This window comes from Coregonus lavaretus (assembly GCF_964263955.1).
Source record: "Coregonus lavaretus genome assembly, chromosome: 17".
In the NCBI taxonomy this organism is placed as follows: Eukaryota; Metazoa; Chordata; class Actinopteri; order Salmoniformes; family Salmonidae; genus Coregonus; species Coregonus lavaretus.
Window position 1 is genome coordinate 35675071 of NC_140004.1, and position 17391 is coordinate 35692461.

Sequence of the window (17391 nt, forward strand, 5' to 3'; positions counted from 1 at the left end):
AATACAATGGAAACTCATTTAACTTGTATTTTTTAATCTGTACATGGGAATTTAAACGCAAGATCCCGGCTATCATCTTACTCTACATAGACAAAATATGATGTTTATGAGTTGTGAGTCCCCCTACCATCAGATTTCAAATATGTGATTAAGGTGGCAAAATTGGGAATAAGTGGAATAATAAAATAAGTGTGGGGAATAACAGTAGTGTTCTTGCTGACAAGCACAGTAATTACCCTATATTTTAGCTCATTGTTAAGAATGAGAATTGTTCCACTGATCAGACTAAATAAAGTAAATACATAATAAAAATATGTCCTCAGTGGTGGAAAAAGTACCCAATTGTCATACCTGAGTAAAAGTTAAAATACCTTAATAGAAAATGACTAAAGTAACAGTGAAAGTCACCCAGTAAAATACTACTTGAGTAAAAGTCTAAAAGTATTTGGTTTTAAATATAATAATAAGCCATTGAGCAGACGCTTTTATCCAAAGCGACTTACAGTCATGTACGCATACATTTTTACGTATGGGTGGTCCCGGGGATCGAACCCACTACCCTGGCGTTACAAGCGCCATGCTCTACCAATTGAGCTACAGAGGACCACATATACTTAAGTATTTAAACTAACTGTAATTGCTAAAATGTACTTAAGTATCAAAAGTAAAAGTATAAATCATATGAAATTCCTTATATTAGGCAAACCAAACAACACGGTTTTCTTTTATTTTATTTTTTTACGGATAGCCAGGGGCACACTCCAACACTCAGACATAATTTACAAACGAAGCATTTGTGTTTAATGAGTCCGCCAGATCAGATGCAGTAGGGATGACCAGGGATTTTTTCTTGGTAAATGCTTGAATTGGACAAGTTTCCTGCTTCAAAATGTAACAAGTACTTTTGGGTGTCAGGACAAATGTATGGAGTAGAAAGTATATTATTTTCTATAGGAATGTAGTGGAGTAACAGTAAAAGTTGTCCAAAATATAAATAGTAAAGTAAAGTACAGATACCCCAAAAAACGACTGGGGGACATTAAGTAGTACTTGAAAATATTTTTACTTAAGTACTTTACACCACTTTCTGTCCCTACACTCTAACCAAATAATTGTTACATTTATTGTCCCCCCTCTAGAATCAAACGTACACTTTCGGGTTAACAATCTGTTAGACAAAAATATTTTCATAGTTACATATCAGGTCACCCTACCAAACTTCCCTCCTAAAACATCCTGTAGGTCTCTGTCTGCTGCCTTTTCGTTATCACCGCCTAAATGCCCAATCACCAAACGAGAGGACTAATGTAAGTGTGGATTAAATCGACTTTAGTACATGCTGTCAAAAGGCTGCATTCTGCAAAAGGGACGGGAGTAACAGCAACCTAATTTTATTGACAACATTTTACATAAAAACAGCGCTACCGTGATACTCTTTTTACAGTTCTATAAACTCAGCTGAGAAAGTTATCTCTCTCCATTCAGATCCACTCTAATCTTGAGGGGAGTTTCTTTAAAATATGCATCCAATCCCCTTGAACCCTTATATAACTAGACCAATCATATGCTTCAATGTGCCGCGGTTCACGGTGCTGTGGCAGGACAGAACAATGATAAAGGTTCATCTCGTGATGTTAAATTGAAGGCGCAGATGCTTCTATTTCAAAGCGATATGGAGCACCGTTGAAAAGTTAACGCGCTGATTATACAATGGACTAATTAGAAAAATTAAAGAAGTACTTTTCAATGCGTGAGATATAAGAGGTGTGCGATGAGAGCGTAAAAAGAGGGTCAAATGGTTGTGTCTCATGGCCAATGCGTGAGAGTAGGCAGCTCTGGCTAATCTTTTGAATACGGTCTAGTAAAAAATAAATTACAGCAACAACAGATAACATTAGCTAGCTAGATAAGGTTAGCAGCATGCTAGCTAGCTACACTGACAACTGTTAGTGCCCTATTTATTGATGTTTATCAACTGCACATGGAAATGAGCTGGGAAATTCCTATTTTGAACGCGGCATTAAAAGCACCAATATAAGTAGACTTTGTCATTCTTCGGAGGTGGAATCTAAAAGTGCATTTCCTCCCGTTGAAATAGTGATGGCAACTTGACGCTAATATTTATGTAAACTCTTTGGAATTGTGAACTGTGGTTGTCACTGAGTAGGCTACCCATTCCATTGGGGGCACACTCCCATAGGTAAGGCTGTACAGTCCAATATGAATGTTCCATACACACAATAGGTGAGCTAATGTGGCTTATTTCACAGTGGTTTCAGTCCTGCAATAAGAGCTATGACGCTAATATTGGTGTAAACTACGTAGTTGTGTTCTGTGGGTGTCACTAGGTAGACTGATACCCCATTCCATGGGTGCACACTATATAATATAGGCAGTGGCGGCTCCTGAAAAAATTCTCAGGGGGGGCAATTTTTCTGATGATTTAGGTGACCTACACACATTTAAAAAAAGATATGTCCAGCAACAACATGAAGACAGGGGCAGCATATAAATCAATACCAGAAGCATTTATTGACTGATCTCAAAAGTGTTGGCTTACCAGGGTTGGTGGAGCCCTCAGTTTCATCTTTGCCTCGCAAAGCTAACTCAAACACTCCGCAAAACTTCACACACTGGATTAGCCGGCTGAGGATGTGGCGGTTCTTGCTAATGTCGTAGTAAATATATTTGTTATAGTGAATATGGAATATGATATGTTGAGTAAAATGTTGTGCTAAGATCTATTTAGGTCAGGAGCTGGTTATAAGTTCTGTTCCTATCCAATAACAATGGACAAAAGGGTCCTATCTTGTCAGCCTTGTCAGTTTCAGTTCTCCAGTAAACTTGTGATTATCAACACTAACCTCATCGTTGTGGCGGCGGACAGCTAGCCTGTATCCCTCATCCAGTTGAGTGGGAATGTTCACTCTCCCCAAAGCAGACAATCTCAAACAGCTATCCATGTGGGTCTTTGACAGCTCATGTTTCTTAATCTTTCCTGAAAGATGGTGCATGTCCGTTACACACCAGTCGCTGTCCAAGCGGTGCTGTCTGCCGTGCCGCCTTCAGGGTGAAAGAGTAAGCAGGGGGTAGCAGAAGACTGCATTAGCTACATCGCAGCCTGCTAGCCAGGTTTTTCGTTCGTACCAATTTTTGGAAAATCCTCGGGTGTAGGACTTCCCCCCTTTAGTAGAAACCTGTTGAATTATTAAATTTGGTCTGGGAGGTCCTAATTGTTTCGTTGCCAATTTATCTTCATTTGTTCGCCGACAAAAAGTAACTTATTTCAAAGAGACAATCGAGTTGCACTGAACGCTATAGCCATTTTCACAGTAGTAGTGAATTGATTGATGAGGCTACCCGCTCTTTTTTTAGTTACGTTCATGGTTACGTTACGTATGACGAAAGCGCGTAAGTGCAAGCCCTCAGAAACCCATAGAGATTGTATTGAAAGCTCTGATATTTGAAAAAAATTGATTTTACATTAGAGGCTATGAGAGACTTCTGGGCGATTTTCAACCTGACTGAAATCGCCCCAAAGGGGGGGGGGGGGCATTTGAAGCACGACTTTAGCCTGATTGGACATTTAGTGGCACTGTGGCAGATCAGACGTCTAGATTACAACACTGATAACTACTGTTGCCGTGATATAATTGATTAGAAAAAAAATCCCTTCCTTTTCCCGTTTGGCAGTGCGTCGCCCATATCGCCCTATTGAACACACCGCCCCTGAATATAGGTAAGGCTTTACAGTCCAATATGAATGTTCAATATGCACAATAGTTTGACTGGTGAGCTGTGGCTCATTTCACAGTGGTGTCAGAGTCGTTCAATAAGAGCTATGATGATAACATTTGCGTAAACTACATAGTTGTGTGCTGTGGATGTCACTGAGTAGGCTGGTACCCCATTTCATGGGTGCACACTCTATAGGTAAGGCTGTACAGTGTATATGCCCCCAATGCAAGTATGCAGTCTAATACATCCACAGTGGGATCTGAACAGTTTTTGGAATTATTCCAGTATTTGTCGCTGTTTGAATCAGTTTCAATGACGGGCTTTTATTTTGAAGGCAAATTCCACTATTGTGGCTAATCCTTATTGTGGCTAGCTTCACAGATAGTCGTATGAGTTCTACAATAGGGAAGGGCATGGTAGCATGGACTGGAGTTTGACAGGTAAGATCCACAACGCCGGGCTGAATATCGGGAACCAAACTTTGTGATTGTCAGGCCAGGTCTGGACAATTTGCCGTCAGTTTTGTGTCCAATAGCCTACTCCGTTTATAATTGGTTATTGATGTTGAAATTAATTGAGCGTCTCCGGTTGAGGTTTTTCGTGAAGAGCTTACCGTGTTGCGCAATCTCAAGTTGGTAACGTTTATTTTAAATGAGTTCACTCGTCAGCCAAGATAGATTTGTATTAGACTATAATTTAATGCGCCTTGGATTTGTTGATAGTAGGACTACTTTAGCCCAATATTAATAGGCCTACTTTAGCCCAATACTATACTGAACAAAAATATAAAAGTAACAATTAACGATTTTACTGAGTTACAGTTCATATAAGGAAATCAGTCAATTGAAATAAATTCATTAGGCCCTAATCTATGGATTTCACATGACTGAGCAGGGGTGCAGCCATGGCCCACCCACTGGGGAGCAAGGCCCACCCACTGGGGAACCAGGCCCAGCCAATCAGAATGAGTTTTCCCCCCACAAAAGGGCTTCATTACAGGCAGAAATACTCATCAGTTTCATCAGCTGTCCGGGTGGCTGGTCTCAGGTGATCCGGGGGGAAGAAGCTGGATGTGGAGGTCCTGGGCTGGCTTGGTTACACGTGGTCTGCGGTTGTGAGGCTGGTTGGACATACTGCCAAATTCTCTTAAACGACGTTGGTGGTAGCTTATGGTAGAGAAATTAACATTTAATTATCTGGCAACAGCGCTGGTGGACATTCCTGCAGTCAACATGCCAATTGCATGCACCCTCAACTTCAGACATCTGTGGCTTTGTTGTGTGACTAAACTGCACATTTTAGAGTGGCCTTTTATTGCCTTTTAATGATCGTGCTGTTTAATCCGCTTCTTGATATGCCACACCTTTCAGGTAGATTAATTATCTTGGCAAAGGAGAAATGCTCACTAACAGGGATGTAAACAAATTTGTGCACAAAATCTGAGAGAAGTAAGCTTTTTGCGCGTATGGAACATTCCTGGAATCTTTGATTTCACCTCATGAAACATGGGACCAACACCTTACATGTTGCGTTCATATTTTTCTTCAGTATTGTAGGCCTACTTTAGCCCAATATTAGTAGGCCTACTTCAGCTCACTTTGCGTTTTTGATCTAATAGATTACACATTCTATGTTATTCATATATTTGTTTCATTCTGCTTTACGTAGTCAAACACCTGATGTGAGCCCATGTTCTGCATTTTTCAAAAAAATCTGAGTGGTATCATTTTCCACCCTCTAGCCTATAGTTACAGGGATAGTTCACCCAAATAACAAAATTACCAAAATGGTTTCCTTACCCTGTAAGCAGTCTATGGACAAGGTATGACAGAGATCCATGCTTTGGTTTTGTTTACCTGGCCGCTGTCTCCAAAAGCTACATTTTCTTTAAGGCATTTGTGGCACAAAGCCAATGCAAGTCAATATCTCTGATATTAGCATTTTTCACATGTCATATGCAAAGCATCGTAGCATTGATCAAAGCATGGATTTCATTTGTGTATCACCTTGTCCATAGACTGCTTACACGGTAAGGAAACCAATATACACTGCTCAAAAAAATAAAGGGAACACTTAAACAACACAATGTAACTAAGTCAATCACACTTCTGTGAAATCAAACTGTCCACTTAGCAAGACACCCCCAATAAAGTACTGGTTTTGCAGGTGGTGACCACAGACCACTTCTCAGTTCCTATGCTTCCTGGCTGATGTTTTGGTCACTTTTGAATGCTGGCGGTGCTTTCACTCTAGTGGTAGCATGAGACGGAGTCTACAACCCACACAAGTGGCTCAGGTAGTGCAGCTCATCCAGGATGGCACATCAATGCGAGCTGTGGCAAGAAGGTTTGCTGTGTCTGTCAGCGTAGTGTCCAGTGCATGGAGGCGCTACCAAGAGACAGGCCAGTACATCAGGAGACGTGGAGGAGGCCGTAGGAGGGCAACAACCCAGCAGCAGGACTGCTACCTCCGCCTTTGTGCAAGGAGGAGCAGGAGGAGCACTGCCAGAGCCCTGCAAAATTACTTCCAGCAGGCCACAAATGTGCATGTGTCTGCTCAAACGGTCAGAAACAGACTCCATGAGGGTGGTATGAGGGCCCGACATCCACAGGTGGGGGTTGTGCTTACAGCCCAACACCGTGCAGGACGTTTGGCATTTGCCAGAGAACACCAAGATTGGCAAATTCGCCACTGGCGCCCTGTGCTCTTCACAGATGAAAGCAGGTTCACACTGAGCACATGTGACAGACGTGACAGAGTCTGGAGACGCCGTGGAGAACGTTCTGCTGCCTGCAACATCCTCCAGCATGACCGGTTTGGCGGTGGGTCAGTCATGGTGTGGGGTGGCATTTCTTTGGGAGGCCGCACAGCCCTCCATGTGCTCGCCAGAGGTAGCCTGACTGCCATTAGGTACCGAGATGAGATCCTCAGACCCCTTGTGAGACCATATGCTGGTGCGGTTGGCCCTGGGTTCCTCCTAATGCAAGACAATGCTAGACCTCATGTAGCTGGAGTGTGTCAGCAGTTCCTGCAAGAGGAAGGCATTGATGCTATGGACTGGCCCGCCCGTTCCCCAGACCTGAATCCAGGAGCATGCCCAGGCGTTGTAGGGAGGTCATACAGGCACGTGGAGGCCACACACACTACTGAGCCTCATTTTGACTTGTTTTAAGGACATTACATCAAAGTTGGATCAGCCTGTAGTGTGGTTTTCCACTTTAATTTTGAGGGTGACTCCATGGGTTGAGGGTGACTCCATGGGTTGATAAATTTGATTTCCATTGATAATTTTTGTGTGATTTTGTTGTCAGCACATTCAACTATGTAAAGAAAAAAGTATTTAATAAGATTATTTCATTCATTCAGATCTAGGATGTGTTATTTTAGTGTTCCCTTTATTTTTTTGAGCAGTGTATAATTTGGGTGAACTATATCTTTAACTGTAGCAATTGAGGTAGTACTCTCAGATATTGAACCAGCAACATCCTGAGCTTCTGTGCCATAAAAGTCCAGGCATCATGACAGACTTGGCTATAGTACACTTCCATACAGAGAGGGTACTCTGACACCCATGGTTCAATGTTGTGTGTTTATGTCCCCATCTTCCATAGCAAGCTTATGTGTAGCCTATGCTATTACAGCTATCAATCTCCTCTTGTTGTTTCTGCAGGGTGACATACTGTCTGTAGCGATGGAGGATTTTTGGGTGGTGGTCCTGGCATGTCTGAAGGTGTGGGTCTACCTCATTGTGGCTCTTCTCATGGTGCCCGCCATGTTTGGCTTCTCCCTGGGCATCTCTGAGACATACATGAAGATCCTGGTCAAAACACTGGAGGTAAACTGCCTCTGTTCAGAACTCTGTAAAAGCTGGTAAACTGCATCACTCGGACAACATGAGGGGCACAGCTTCATGCGTCTATAGTTGTTTTAAATGTTGGCTATTCATCATGCCCTAAATGTAAGACTTGTGTCCTTAATGTATGTATTTATACTACAACATTAGTGAGGGAGAAAAAATCGATAGTTTCATATCGGGATATTAGTTTCTTTGATTCGCAATATTATTTTGAGCTGGTGGGCTGTACCTGCACCAAAACGTCAGTGTTTTTCCTTCATAGCTTGTTCTCCATCTTCTTCTATATGGAGCCAATTAGTTTTCAGCACTTTTATTTCCACGACTGATCAAAACTTGTTTTCTCATGGCTCTCTCTTGTCCCTCTGCAGCAGACATATGGTGAGCAATATGTTTGGAACATCGAATCGCAATAAAATCACATAATCGAATCGCAATACATATAGTATCGTGAGAATTGCAATACATATTGTATTGGCACCTATGTATCACGACAATATCGTATTGTGAGGTCCCTGGTAATTCCCAGCCCTACAAAATATAATAAGATTGTACACAAAACACAAATTAATGACTTGGCCAGTGGGCTAGCCATGGTCTTTCTTTACATTGGAGATTGTATCAGTTTCTGGAATGCTGGAACTCAATCCCGTTTTCTTACTTATGTTTATGATCAAGAAATACATTATCACTGCACTGTCATGATCAGCCCACCTAAACATGTTTAATGTGTAGGGAAAGTCTACACTACACAACGATCAATTAGCACAACTCTGCACATGTGCCTTAGGTATAGAACTGACATAATTTTTTACAGAAAAGCATGTATGTACTTTTCCATCTGAACATTCTGTAACCCTGTGGCCTCCTGAATAATAATAATAATAATAATAATAATAACCTTTCAAACACTGTCCAGGGGCTTATCTGGGGTGAGAGTTTAGGGATGAATATGTGTATGTCCTTTCTCTCCTGTCCTGCTGTGGGTCAGGGGGTGAGAGGTCAAAGGCTAAAGATAATTCTAATCTCTCCTGTTCTCCAGTGGGCCACGTTGAGGATCCAGAAAGTCAACAAAGAGCAGCGTATAATCAAATCCTCATCCAACGGTGAGTCAATGAGCAGAGCTCTCACAGTGATCAATGGATTCATTTTCTTGATCGATTGATGGATGGATGGGTGGATAGAGATTGATTTACTCATTGGTCTCTGAGATAAGGAAATTATCGTGGGGATTCCCTAAAGTTGCATGGTTGATATTGTAGGCTTACAAGTCTGGCCAATGTGTGGGAAAGAGAAACCTCAATGTTTTCAGTGAGTCCCTTTACCCTTGAGAAACTCATAAAGAAACATATTATACAGTATGTTGTTCTCTGTTTCAGTTCAGTCTTTCTCCCCTCTCTCAATGACACTGGTTCCCAAAGCCACTGTTGTTTGTCTGCTGCATTCAGAATCTCATTTACATGTAAAGTGCCTTAGAAAAAATCCTGTATGTTAGTGTACCATAGTAGTTAAACAGGATTTCCTCTGTTGAGTGCATTGAAATCAGGCCTGACATGATATTTTTAGTCAGCTGTCAATGGTTGAAATACTGTAAATTGATAATAGGTTGCATTTATAATATAGGTATTTTCAATGTGCTCAAGGCACGTTAGATAGTATGGGATGGGGTAACCTATATGAAATTATAAACTGGATGGTTCAAGCCCTGAATGCTGATTGGCTGACATTGGTATACCACGGGTATGACAAAACATTAATTCTTACTGCTCTAATTATGTTGGTAACCAGTTTATAATAGCAATAAGGCACCTCGGGGGTTTGTGGTATATGACCAATATACCACGGCTAAGGGCTGTATCCAGGCCCTCCGCGTTGTGTTGTGCGTAAGAACAGCCCTTAGCCGTGGTATATTGGCCATATACCACACCCCCTCGGGCCTTATTGCTTAATTATACCACTGAGAACCTAGAGACAGTGTAAACCTGATTTATAGTGCTTGGCAGGGGCTTGCAATGGAGAAGGCTTGGAGCAGTCTCTTGAGTAGCAGACGGTGATTGTGAGCATTTACAATGTGCTGTGCTGTGCTGTATGATGTGGCTCTGGGCTGGCTGCCTATCTATCCACTGATGCAATCACTTCACAATCAGCAGTCTTATAGGTTTGTCAGGGAGAAATTCTATAAAACTTGCAGTGCTGTGTTCACTAGCTAGCACAGCACATCAATATGCTCTTTTAATTTGTTATATATAAACTCACATGATGGTTTCTATATTGTACTCCCGTCACTTGTACTTGAGATGCTGGTTGTAGTTTTCAAAGAAAGCAAATGGGTTACAGCATAAACATTGCTTTGGCAGGATTGATTGAATTCACCACAAATTCAGTCACTCAGTCTCTCTCTCCTGAACTTTGCCTTGTGCGTTATCAGATTGAGTCTCCTCAGCTGATTTCACTGCCTTCAGACCTCTTAGAGGGAGGGATACACTTTGTGGTGGGGTAATCTGATACTAGACCTGTGATTACGTCAAGATGACAGACACACAAAGGGAGGCCCTTTTAAGAAAAGAAAGGAGCCCCATTTAGCTGTTGTGTTATCTGAAGTGGTCCCAGGTCATAAAAGTGCATGTTTGATGGCCTGTCATTTCTTATGGATTCTGTAGGAAAATGGTAGTGGTGATTTAACCTGTTTAGTATAAGGATTGGGGTTGTGGTTAGTGGTCATGTTGTTTCTATGAAGAGATTATTCCACTCAGCTATCAGCCCAGAATATCTCTATCTCTCAATATGGGGCAACAGTGTGAGTTAGTTGGTGACACTCTCTTAAATGTGTTGCAGTTCTCTGACTTGCTCCCTCGACAGATCCTAACATGTCCACGGTGGTTTGACATATTCATGAAAACTTATTGGACTTTGAAGCTCTTTGTTTGTGACACTGTGAATGTTGTCTGTATCGATGGTAAAATATCAAACTAATTCATCGTCCTTATCAACTACAGATAGTGGTACGATATGATCACATCTGAAAATGATATATAATGGATTAGGTGATATCTTTGTGTGTGTGTGGGGTTTTTTCCAGGCCTCATCCAGAGGGATGATGGTTCTATGGAGGAGGAGCTGGGGGAGTTGAGGCGTAGTCGCCCCAAACCACCAGTGGGAGGAGACTTCACCCTCAGCGACTGTTTCTACTTCTACAGACGAGGCATCGAGGACATCGTAGAGGATGAGGTGAGATCACACACTAGAATAAGATTGATGCCTAATTCCAAATGTACCCCTAACCCCTAATCCTAGACATTTCATGATGGCCCCTAGTAAATCTGAGCAATACAGTAATACCTAACCCTCTGGTAGGCTAGGATGAGTTTCCTATTTATTGCCTTTACTGCACACATCCAGTCCTTTCAAATCAATTAAGGATGTGTTTAGGGCCAGGGGTTGATTCAGGATTGGGCAAAACAGTACAACATCTATTAAAAGTCCAGACTTTCTTTCTGTCCAGGTAGGACTACATTGTTTGTAATGTTGTTCCTCTGATCTCAAGGTGACCCAGCGGTTTTCATCAGAGGAGCTGGTGTCGTGGAACCTGCTGACTCGGACCAACATCGACTTCCAGTACATCAGCCTCAAACTGACCATGGTTTGGGGACTGGGTGTGTTCATACGCTACTGCATCCTGGCTCCATTCAGGTAACACCTAGGAGTGTGAAATCATTCATCATCACTGTGTTCCCCTATAGTAAGGCCTCAGCTCTCTTACAGTTCACATCCCTGAACCAAACATACCTGCCATGCACCAGTAATATTAAATGCAGTGCTTACCACAAATAATCCAGCTAGTGGCTGAATAGACAGGATTCATAACCAACCAATATCAATAGTGTGGAGCACAGGAGGCTGCTGAGGGGAAAACGGCTCATAATAATGGCCGGAACAGAGCAAATGGAATGGCATCAAACACCTGGAAACCATGTGTTTGATGTATTTGTTACCATTCCTCTCCAGTAATTACCACGAGCCAGTTCTCCACAATTAAGGTGCTACCAACCTCCTGTGGAGTGTTGTGTAGTAGACAATTCATTTGTTGTCTCATGACCAGCATAATGTTGTAGTGTCATGTATGTTCATGAGTGAGAATGTTTTCTTTCAGGATCACGCTGGCGTCTATAGGCCTGACCTGGCTGGTGATAGGAACCACTGCTGTAGGATTCCTACCCAACTGGAGGTACAGTTACACTGCTTTTAATCTACAGGTTCACACAGGATTATTTAAAAGACTGAGACATTCCTCTCGTCATTGTGTTTGTCATCTTCAAGGTAGCATCTTGTGTGTGTGTGTTTTGTAGGCTGAAGTACTGGCTGAGCGATTGGGTCCATGTGATGTGCTACAGGATCTGTGCCAGAGGCCTCTCCTGCACCATCCACTACTATAACAAGTCGGTTAACTGTCCTCTCCTCTCACATCGATACTCAGCAGGCTATCACACACCATCCTGTCCCCCAGTGACCCTACTGTTGGTCCTCGTGATGTGTGCAGAGAGATTGTTTTCAATGTAAGATGCACGTCTTTCACTTTAACGTGTGTGTGTGGCCTTTATCTTGTTTTACAGAGAAAACAGACCCAGAAAAGGAGGAATCTGTGTGGCCAATCACACCTCCCCGATTGATATCATGATTCTCTGCAACGACGGGTGTTACGCCATGGTATGTAAAACAAAGCAGACATTAAGCCTCACTTTAAATGGCTGAACTGTGTGAAAGTTGTTGATTGACACTCAATTGACTGCTTTCTCTCTGTGTAGCCTGTTTTTATTTTGTACACATTTTATTCATTTTTGTATAACTTACACATTTATCTGTGCCAATTTACTACTTTATACTTCTTTAATCCTAATCAGGTGAATTGTCTGTGAAAGGTATTATGAGGACGTTAGATGTGATTTGATCTGATGTGTTTTAGGTGGGCCAGTCGCATGGTGGTCTGATGGGAGTGCTGCAGAGGGCCATGGCCAGGTCCTGTCCTCACATCTGGTTTGAGAGAGCTGATATGAAAGATCGCCACCTAGTGGCCAAGAGGTGAGCTTACCTGTTCACTGTTAACAGACAGTGGGTTGGGCATGTTCTTGGCGCCAGACACTGGTATTCCTACCTCTACCTACAATGTTCAGACAAGCACTGACATGCCCATTGAAAATTGCTACAGCAAATAATCAGTCATATCATAGGTATTCACTTATCTCATCATAATTCCTCATCCTGATAATGTACTCCAGCCAGACAGATTACTTACAGTATGTTCTCTGCTTTACAAGTGCTTGTCAGAAAATGAACTCTAGCACATTCATGCACAAATGTATTAGTCACAAGTCATTGCCGTTGACAATTAGGGATATAATTTAACACTGACATTTTCTCAAATGGACATACATTATAGTTCCAGTTGGAGCTATGTTCATACTCCTCCCAGATATAAAGTTAGGTTTTCTAACGGTTGTTAATGTTTACAGGTTGACGGATCACGTGAATGACAAGACAAAGCTTCCTATATTGATCTTTCCAGAAGGTGGGTTACATTTTGTTTGGATAGTCCATCTGTAGATGCTCTACATTCTATCAGCAACAGTTAAACTATCTACTAACCCTAACCCTAGCTCTGACCTTAACCCTAAACGTAACCCTTACCCTTATTCTAACCCTAGCAAGCAGTTGCTTATCAACAGATAGTTTGTTGTTAGTTTGACCATCTGTAGAGTATCTACAGATGGATAATCCAGAGTATCCAAATAAAGTGTGACCGGTAAGTGCTACAATGGCCCAAATGGATTAGGATGAAGTTGCCCTTAGACACTGATCTAAGCCAAGGTCAGTTTTGCATTGGTTAGGATAAACTGCATTGGGGTTGCTATATATATATATATATATATATATATATATATATATATATATATATATATATATATATATATACACAGTGAGGAGAACAAGTATTTGATACACTGCCAATTTTGCAGGTTTTCCTACTTACAAAGCATGTAGAGGTCTGTAATTTTTATCATAGGTACACTTCAACTGTGAGAGACAGAATCTAAAACAAAAATCCAGAAAATCACATTGTATGATTTTTAAGTCATTAATTTGCATTTTATTGCATGACATAAGTATTTGATACATCAGAAAAGCAGAACTTAATATTTGGTACAGAAACCTTTGTTTGCAATTACAGAGATCATACGTTTCCTGTAGGTCTTGACCAGGTTTGCACACACTGCAGCAGGGATTTTGGCCCACTCCTCCATACAGACCTTCTCCAGATCCTTCAGGTTTCGGGGCTGTCGCTGGGCAATACGGACTTTCAGCTCCCTCCAAAGATTTTCTATTGGGTTCAGGTCTGGAGACTGGCAGGCCACTCCAGGACCTAGAGATGCTTCTTACGGAGCCACTCCTTAGTTGCCCTGGCTGTGTGTTTTGGGTCGTTGTCATGCTGGAAGACCCAGCCACGACCCATCTTCAATGCTCTTACTGAGGGAAGGAGGTTGTTGGCCAAGATCTCGCGATACATGGCCCCATCCATCCTCCCCTCAATACGGTGCAGTCGTCCTGTCCCCTTAGCAGAAAAGCATCCCCAAAGAATGATGTTTCCACCTCCATGCTTCACGGTTGGGATGGTGTTCTTCGGGTTGTACTCATCCTTATTCTTCCTCCAAACACGGCGAGTGTTTAGATCAAAAAGCTCTATTTTTGTCTCATCAGACCACATGACCTTCTCCCATTCCTCCTCTGGATCATCCAGATGGTCATTGGCAAACTTCAGACGGGCCTGGACATGCACTGGCTTGAGCAGGGGGACCTTGCGTGCGCTGCAGGATTTTAATCCATGACGGTGTAGTGTGTTACTAATGGTTTTCTTTGAGACTGTGGTCCCAGCTCTCTTCAAGTCATTGACCAGGTCCTGCCGTGTAGTTCTGGGCTGATCCCTCACCTTCCTCATGATCATTGATGCCCCACGAGGTGAGATCTTGCATGGAGCCCCAGACCGAAGGTGATTGACCGTCATCTTGAACTTCTTCCATTTTCTAATAATTGCACCAACAGTTGTTGCCTTCTCACCAAGCTGCTTGCCTATTGTCCTGTAGCCCATCCCAGCCTTGTGCAGGTCTACAATTTTATCCCTGATGTCCTTACACAGCTCTCTGTTCTTGGCCATTGTGGAGAGGTTGGAGTCTGTTTGATTGAGTGTGTGGACAGGTGTCTTTTATACAGGTAACGAGTTCAAAGAGGTGCAGTTAATACAGGTAATGAGTGGAGAACAGGAGGGCTTCTTAAAGAAAAACTAACAGGTCAGTGAGAGACGGAATTCTTACTGGTTGGTAGGTGATCAAATACTTATGTCATGCAATAAAATGCAAATTAATGACTTAAAAATCATACAATGTGATTTTCTGGATTTTTGTTTTAGATTCTGTCTCTCACAGTTGAAGTGTACCTATGATAAAAATTACAGACCTCTACATGCTTTTTAAGTAGGAAAACTGCAAAATCGGCAGTGTATCAAATACTTGTTCTCCCCACTGTATGTAAGTTCCCTGTATGTATAGCATATACAGGGACTTGCAATTTTCACCCTTCTCTGTCATTTTGGAGAGCATTGTTTTTATCATAGGATTTCTATCTTTATACTGTATGTCTGTGGTGATTGTGGCTTATCTCCAGTCCATATTTCTGGTGTCTTCAGGGACCTGTATCAACAACACATCTGTCATGATGTTCAAAAAGGGAAGTTTTGAAATCGGAGGGACAATATACCCAGTAGCCATAAAGGTAAGGCGTCAATATCAGGGCTTCTGTTCAGTAGTTGACTTTTACCTAAATCACAGAAAAATGGCATTGGGAAAGTTTCATTTAAAAAAGTTGGCACAGCTTTTGAAGAGGTGTTTTGTCAACTCTGGGACCGTCTCCCTCCCTCAGTATGACCCTCAGTTTGGGGATGCATTCTGGAACAGTGCCAAGTACAACATGGTGAGCTACCTGCTGAGGATGATGACCAGCTGGGCTATAGTCTGCAACGTCTGGTACCTGCCAGCCATGACCCAACAGGTGTGTATGCAACACACACACACACAAACAAACAAACAAACAAACCTGCCAGCCATGCACCAAGTGCCACTGACCTATTTCCTATTTTCACAGGAAGGGGAGGATGCTGTCCAGTTTGCCAACAGAGTCAAGTCTGCAATCGCACATCAGGGGGGACTAGTGGACCTGTCCTGGTAAGAATATCCTTCCGTCCTTCTATAAGGATTTTCTGATAATTCACTAGAGCCTAGGCATAAACATTTGACAGCCTAACTGCCTCACACTGGACTGTATTTGACCTAGGCAGTGAATGGGATTGTTTCGCTTGAGTGTGTTTTGTAATCTTGTGTATTTGTATTATGTTGTATTTGTAAATTGTGTATATGCAGGGCTCCCTTGTAAAAGAGACCTTGGTCTCAATGGGACTCCTTGCTAAAATAAAGGTGAAACAAAACAAAAAAAGGCACGCATAATTTCCGTAGTTTCTCTTGAGCACAGATATGTTTGTTTCCTAGAGAACATACATTCTTAGAGAACATGGGTCCTGTGTGGCTCAGTTGGTAGAGCATTGGCGCTTGCAACGCCAGAGTTGTGGGTTCGATTCCCACAGGGGACCAGTTTGGAAAAAGTATGAAAACTGTAAGTCGCTCTGGAGAAGAGCGTCTGCTAAATGACTAAAATGTAAATGTTTGTTCCCGTGTAGGGATGGGGGCCTGAAGAGGGCCAAGGTGAAGGATGTGTATAAAGAGGAGCAGCAGAAGATGTACAGCAGCATGGTGGTTGGGAGTGAGGAGGACAACAGCAGTCACAGCGACTGACACCTTCCACTACCACATGAAAGGGGCCCCTGGGAGTATGGACAGGAGCTGGCCATCCCTGCCTGACGACTGACTGACTACTACCAACGACCACGGACTAGACTGCCATTGTGTGGATGGACCATTCAGTGCTGTAACATTTACAGTGTCTTGCAGACTGTAGGATAACTGATAAGCCAATGGCATTACAATGGAAGGACTATGACGACACTAGTGCAATGGAACTGTAAAGGAGATGAGGTGGCAGGTCCAATTGGAATAGCTCTTTATTGTGCTGCTATAAAAAAAACGGTTCTAATTCTCTGCTAAAAAATGACTATGAAATCCTGTGTTTGGCATTCGAATAGTCCAATTGTGACTGTATAGCCTTTTTGTTGTTTAATCCCAAAGTTCTGAATGTCCGAAAGTTTTGTTGTGCGTATATGATGACTGTTTCTTTTTTGTCCGAATGTTTTAAAAGTTTTTTTCTTTTTCTGTACATTCAGAGCCAGTAGATCAATCATGTCGATCAATTTTTCCTGCTAAACATTTGGAAATAAACATTTGCCTTCAGCTGTTCCCTCTTTTTTAGTGATGTGTTTATTAACAAGCTAAGCTACTTGAACAAGGTAGTCAGAATCAGAAAAACACTGTCAATTGATGATTTGAAATGTTTTATATACAGTACTGTGACTAGTGTTGCACGTATACCACGGTACCAAAACGATACTTATGATACCAACATTTTAGAATACCCTAGTACCATTTAATATGATACTACCAACTTCTTCAGCCCTACCGATCTAAAGAACCTGCTAGTGCCTGTTATAAAATGTTTATAAAGTCAGTTGAATTTAAGCAACAGCCACTAGTCTCTTGCATGAGCATGTCATGTCACGTGTGGCAGCTGTAATCAACCAGCTCTATCAG

General features: G+C 42.1%; 1 protein-coding gene across 2 annotated transcripts; it reads left to right on the forward strand.

Moving 5' to 3' along the window:
• The first annotated feature begins 4112 nt into the window (after nucleotides 1-4112).
• On the forward strand, nucleotides 4113-17034 carry LOC311144676 (glycerol-3-phosphate acyltransferase 3-like). 2 transcript variants are annotated; one of them, XM_084180754.1, is made up of 14 exons: nucleotides 4113-4178; nucleotides 7409-7573; nucleotides 8634-8697; nucleotides 10671-10819; nucleotides 11136-11281; nucleotides 11742-11816; nucleotides 11938-12027; nucleotides 12202-12295; nucleotides 12552-12667; nucleotides 13099-13154; nucleotides 15324-15409; nucleotides 15557-15685; nucleotides 15779-15858; nucleotides 16368-17034. In XM_084180754.1, exons 2-14 carry the CDS (start codon nucleotides 7430-7432, stop codon nucleotides 16480-16482), a joined length of 1344 nt encoding a protein of 447 aa, XP_084036880.1. In that variant the 5' UTR covers nucleotides 4113-4178; nucleotides 7409-7429; the 3' UTR covers nucleotides 16483-17034. The 2 variants fall into 2 exon arrangements, with proteins under 2 accessions (XP_084036880.1, XP_084036879.1); XM_084180753.1 differs by having other exon boundaries at nucleotides 15557-15858.
• The last annotated feature ends 357 nt before the right edge of the window (nucleotides 17035-17391 follow it).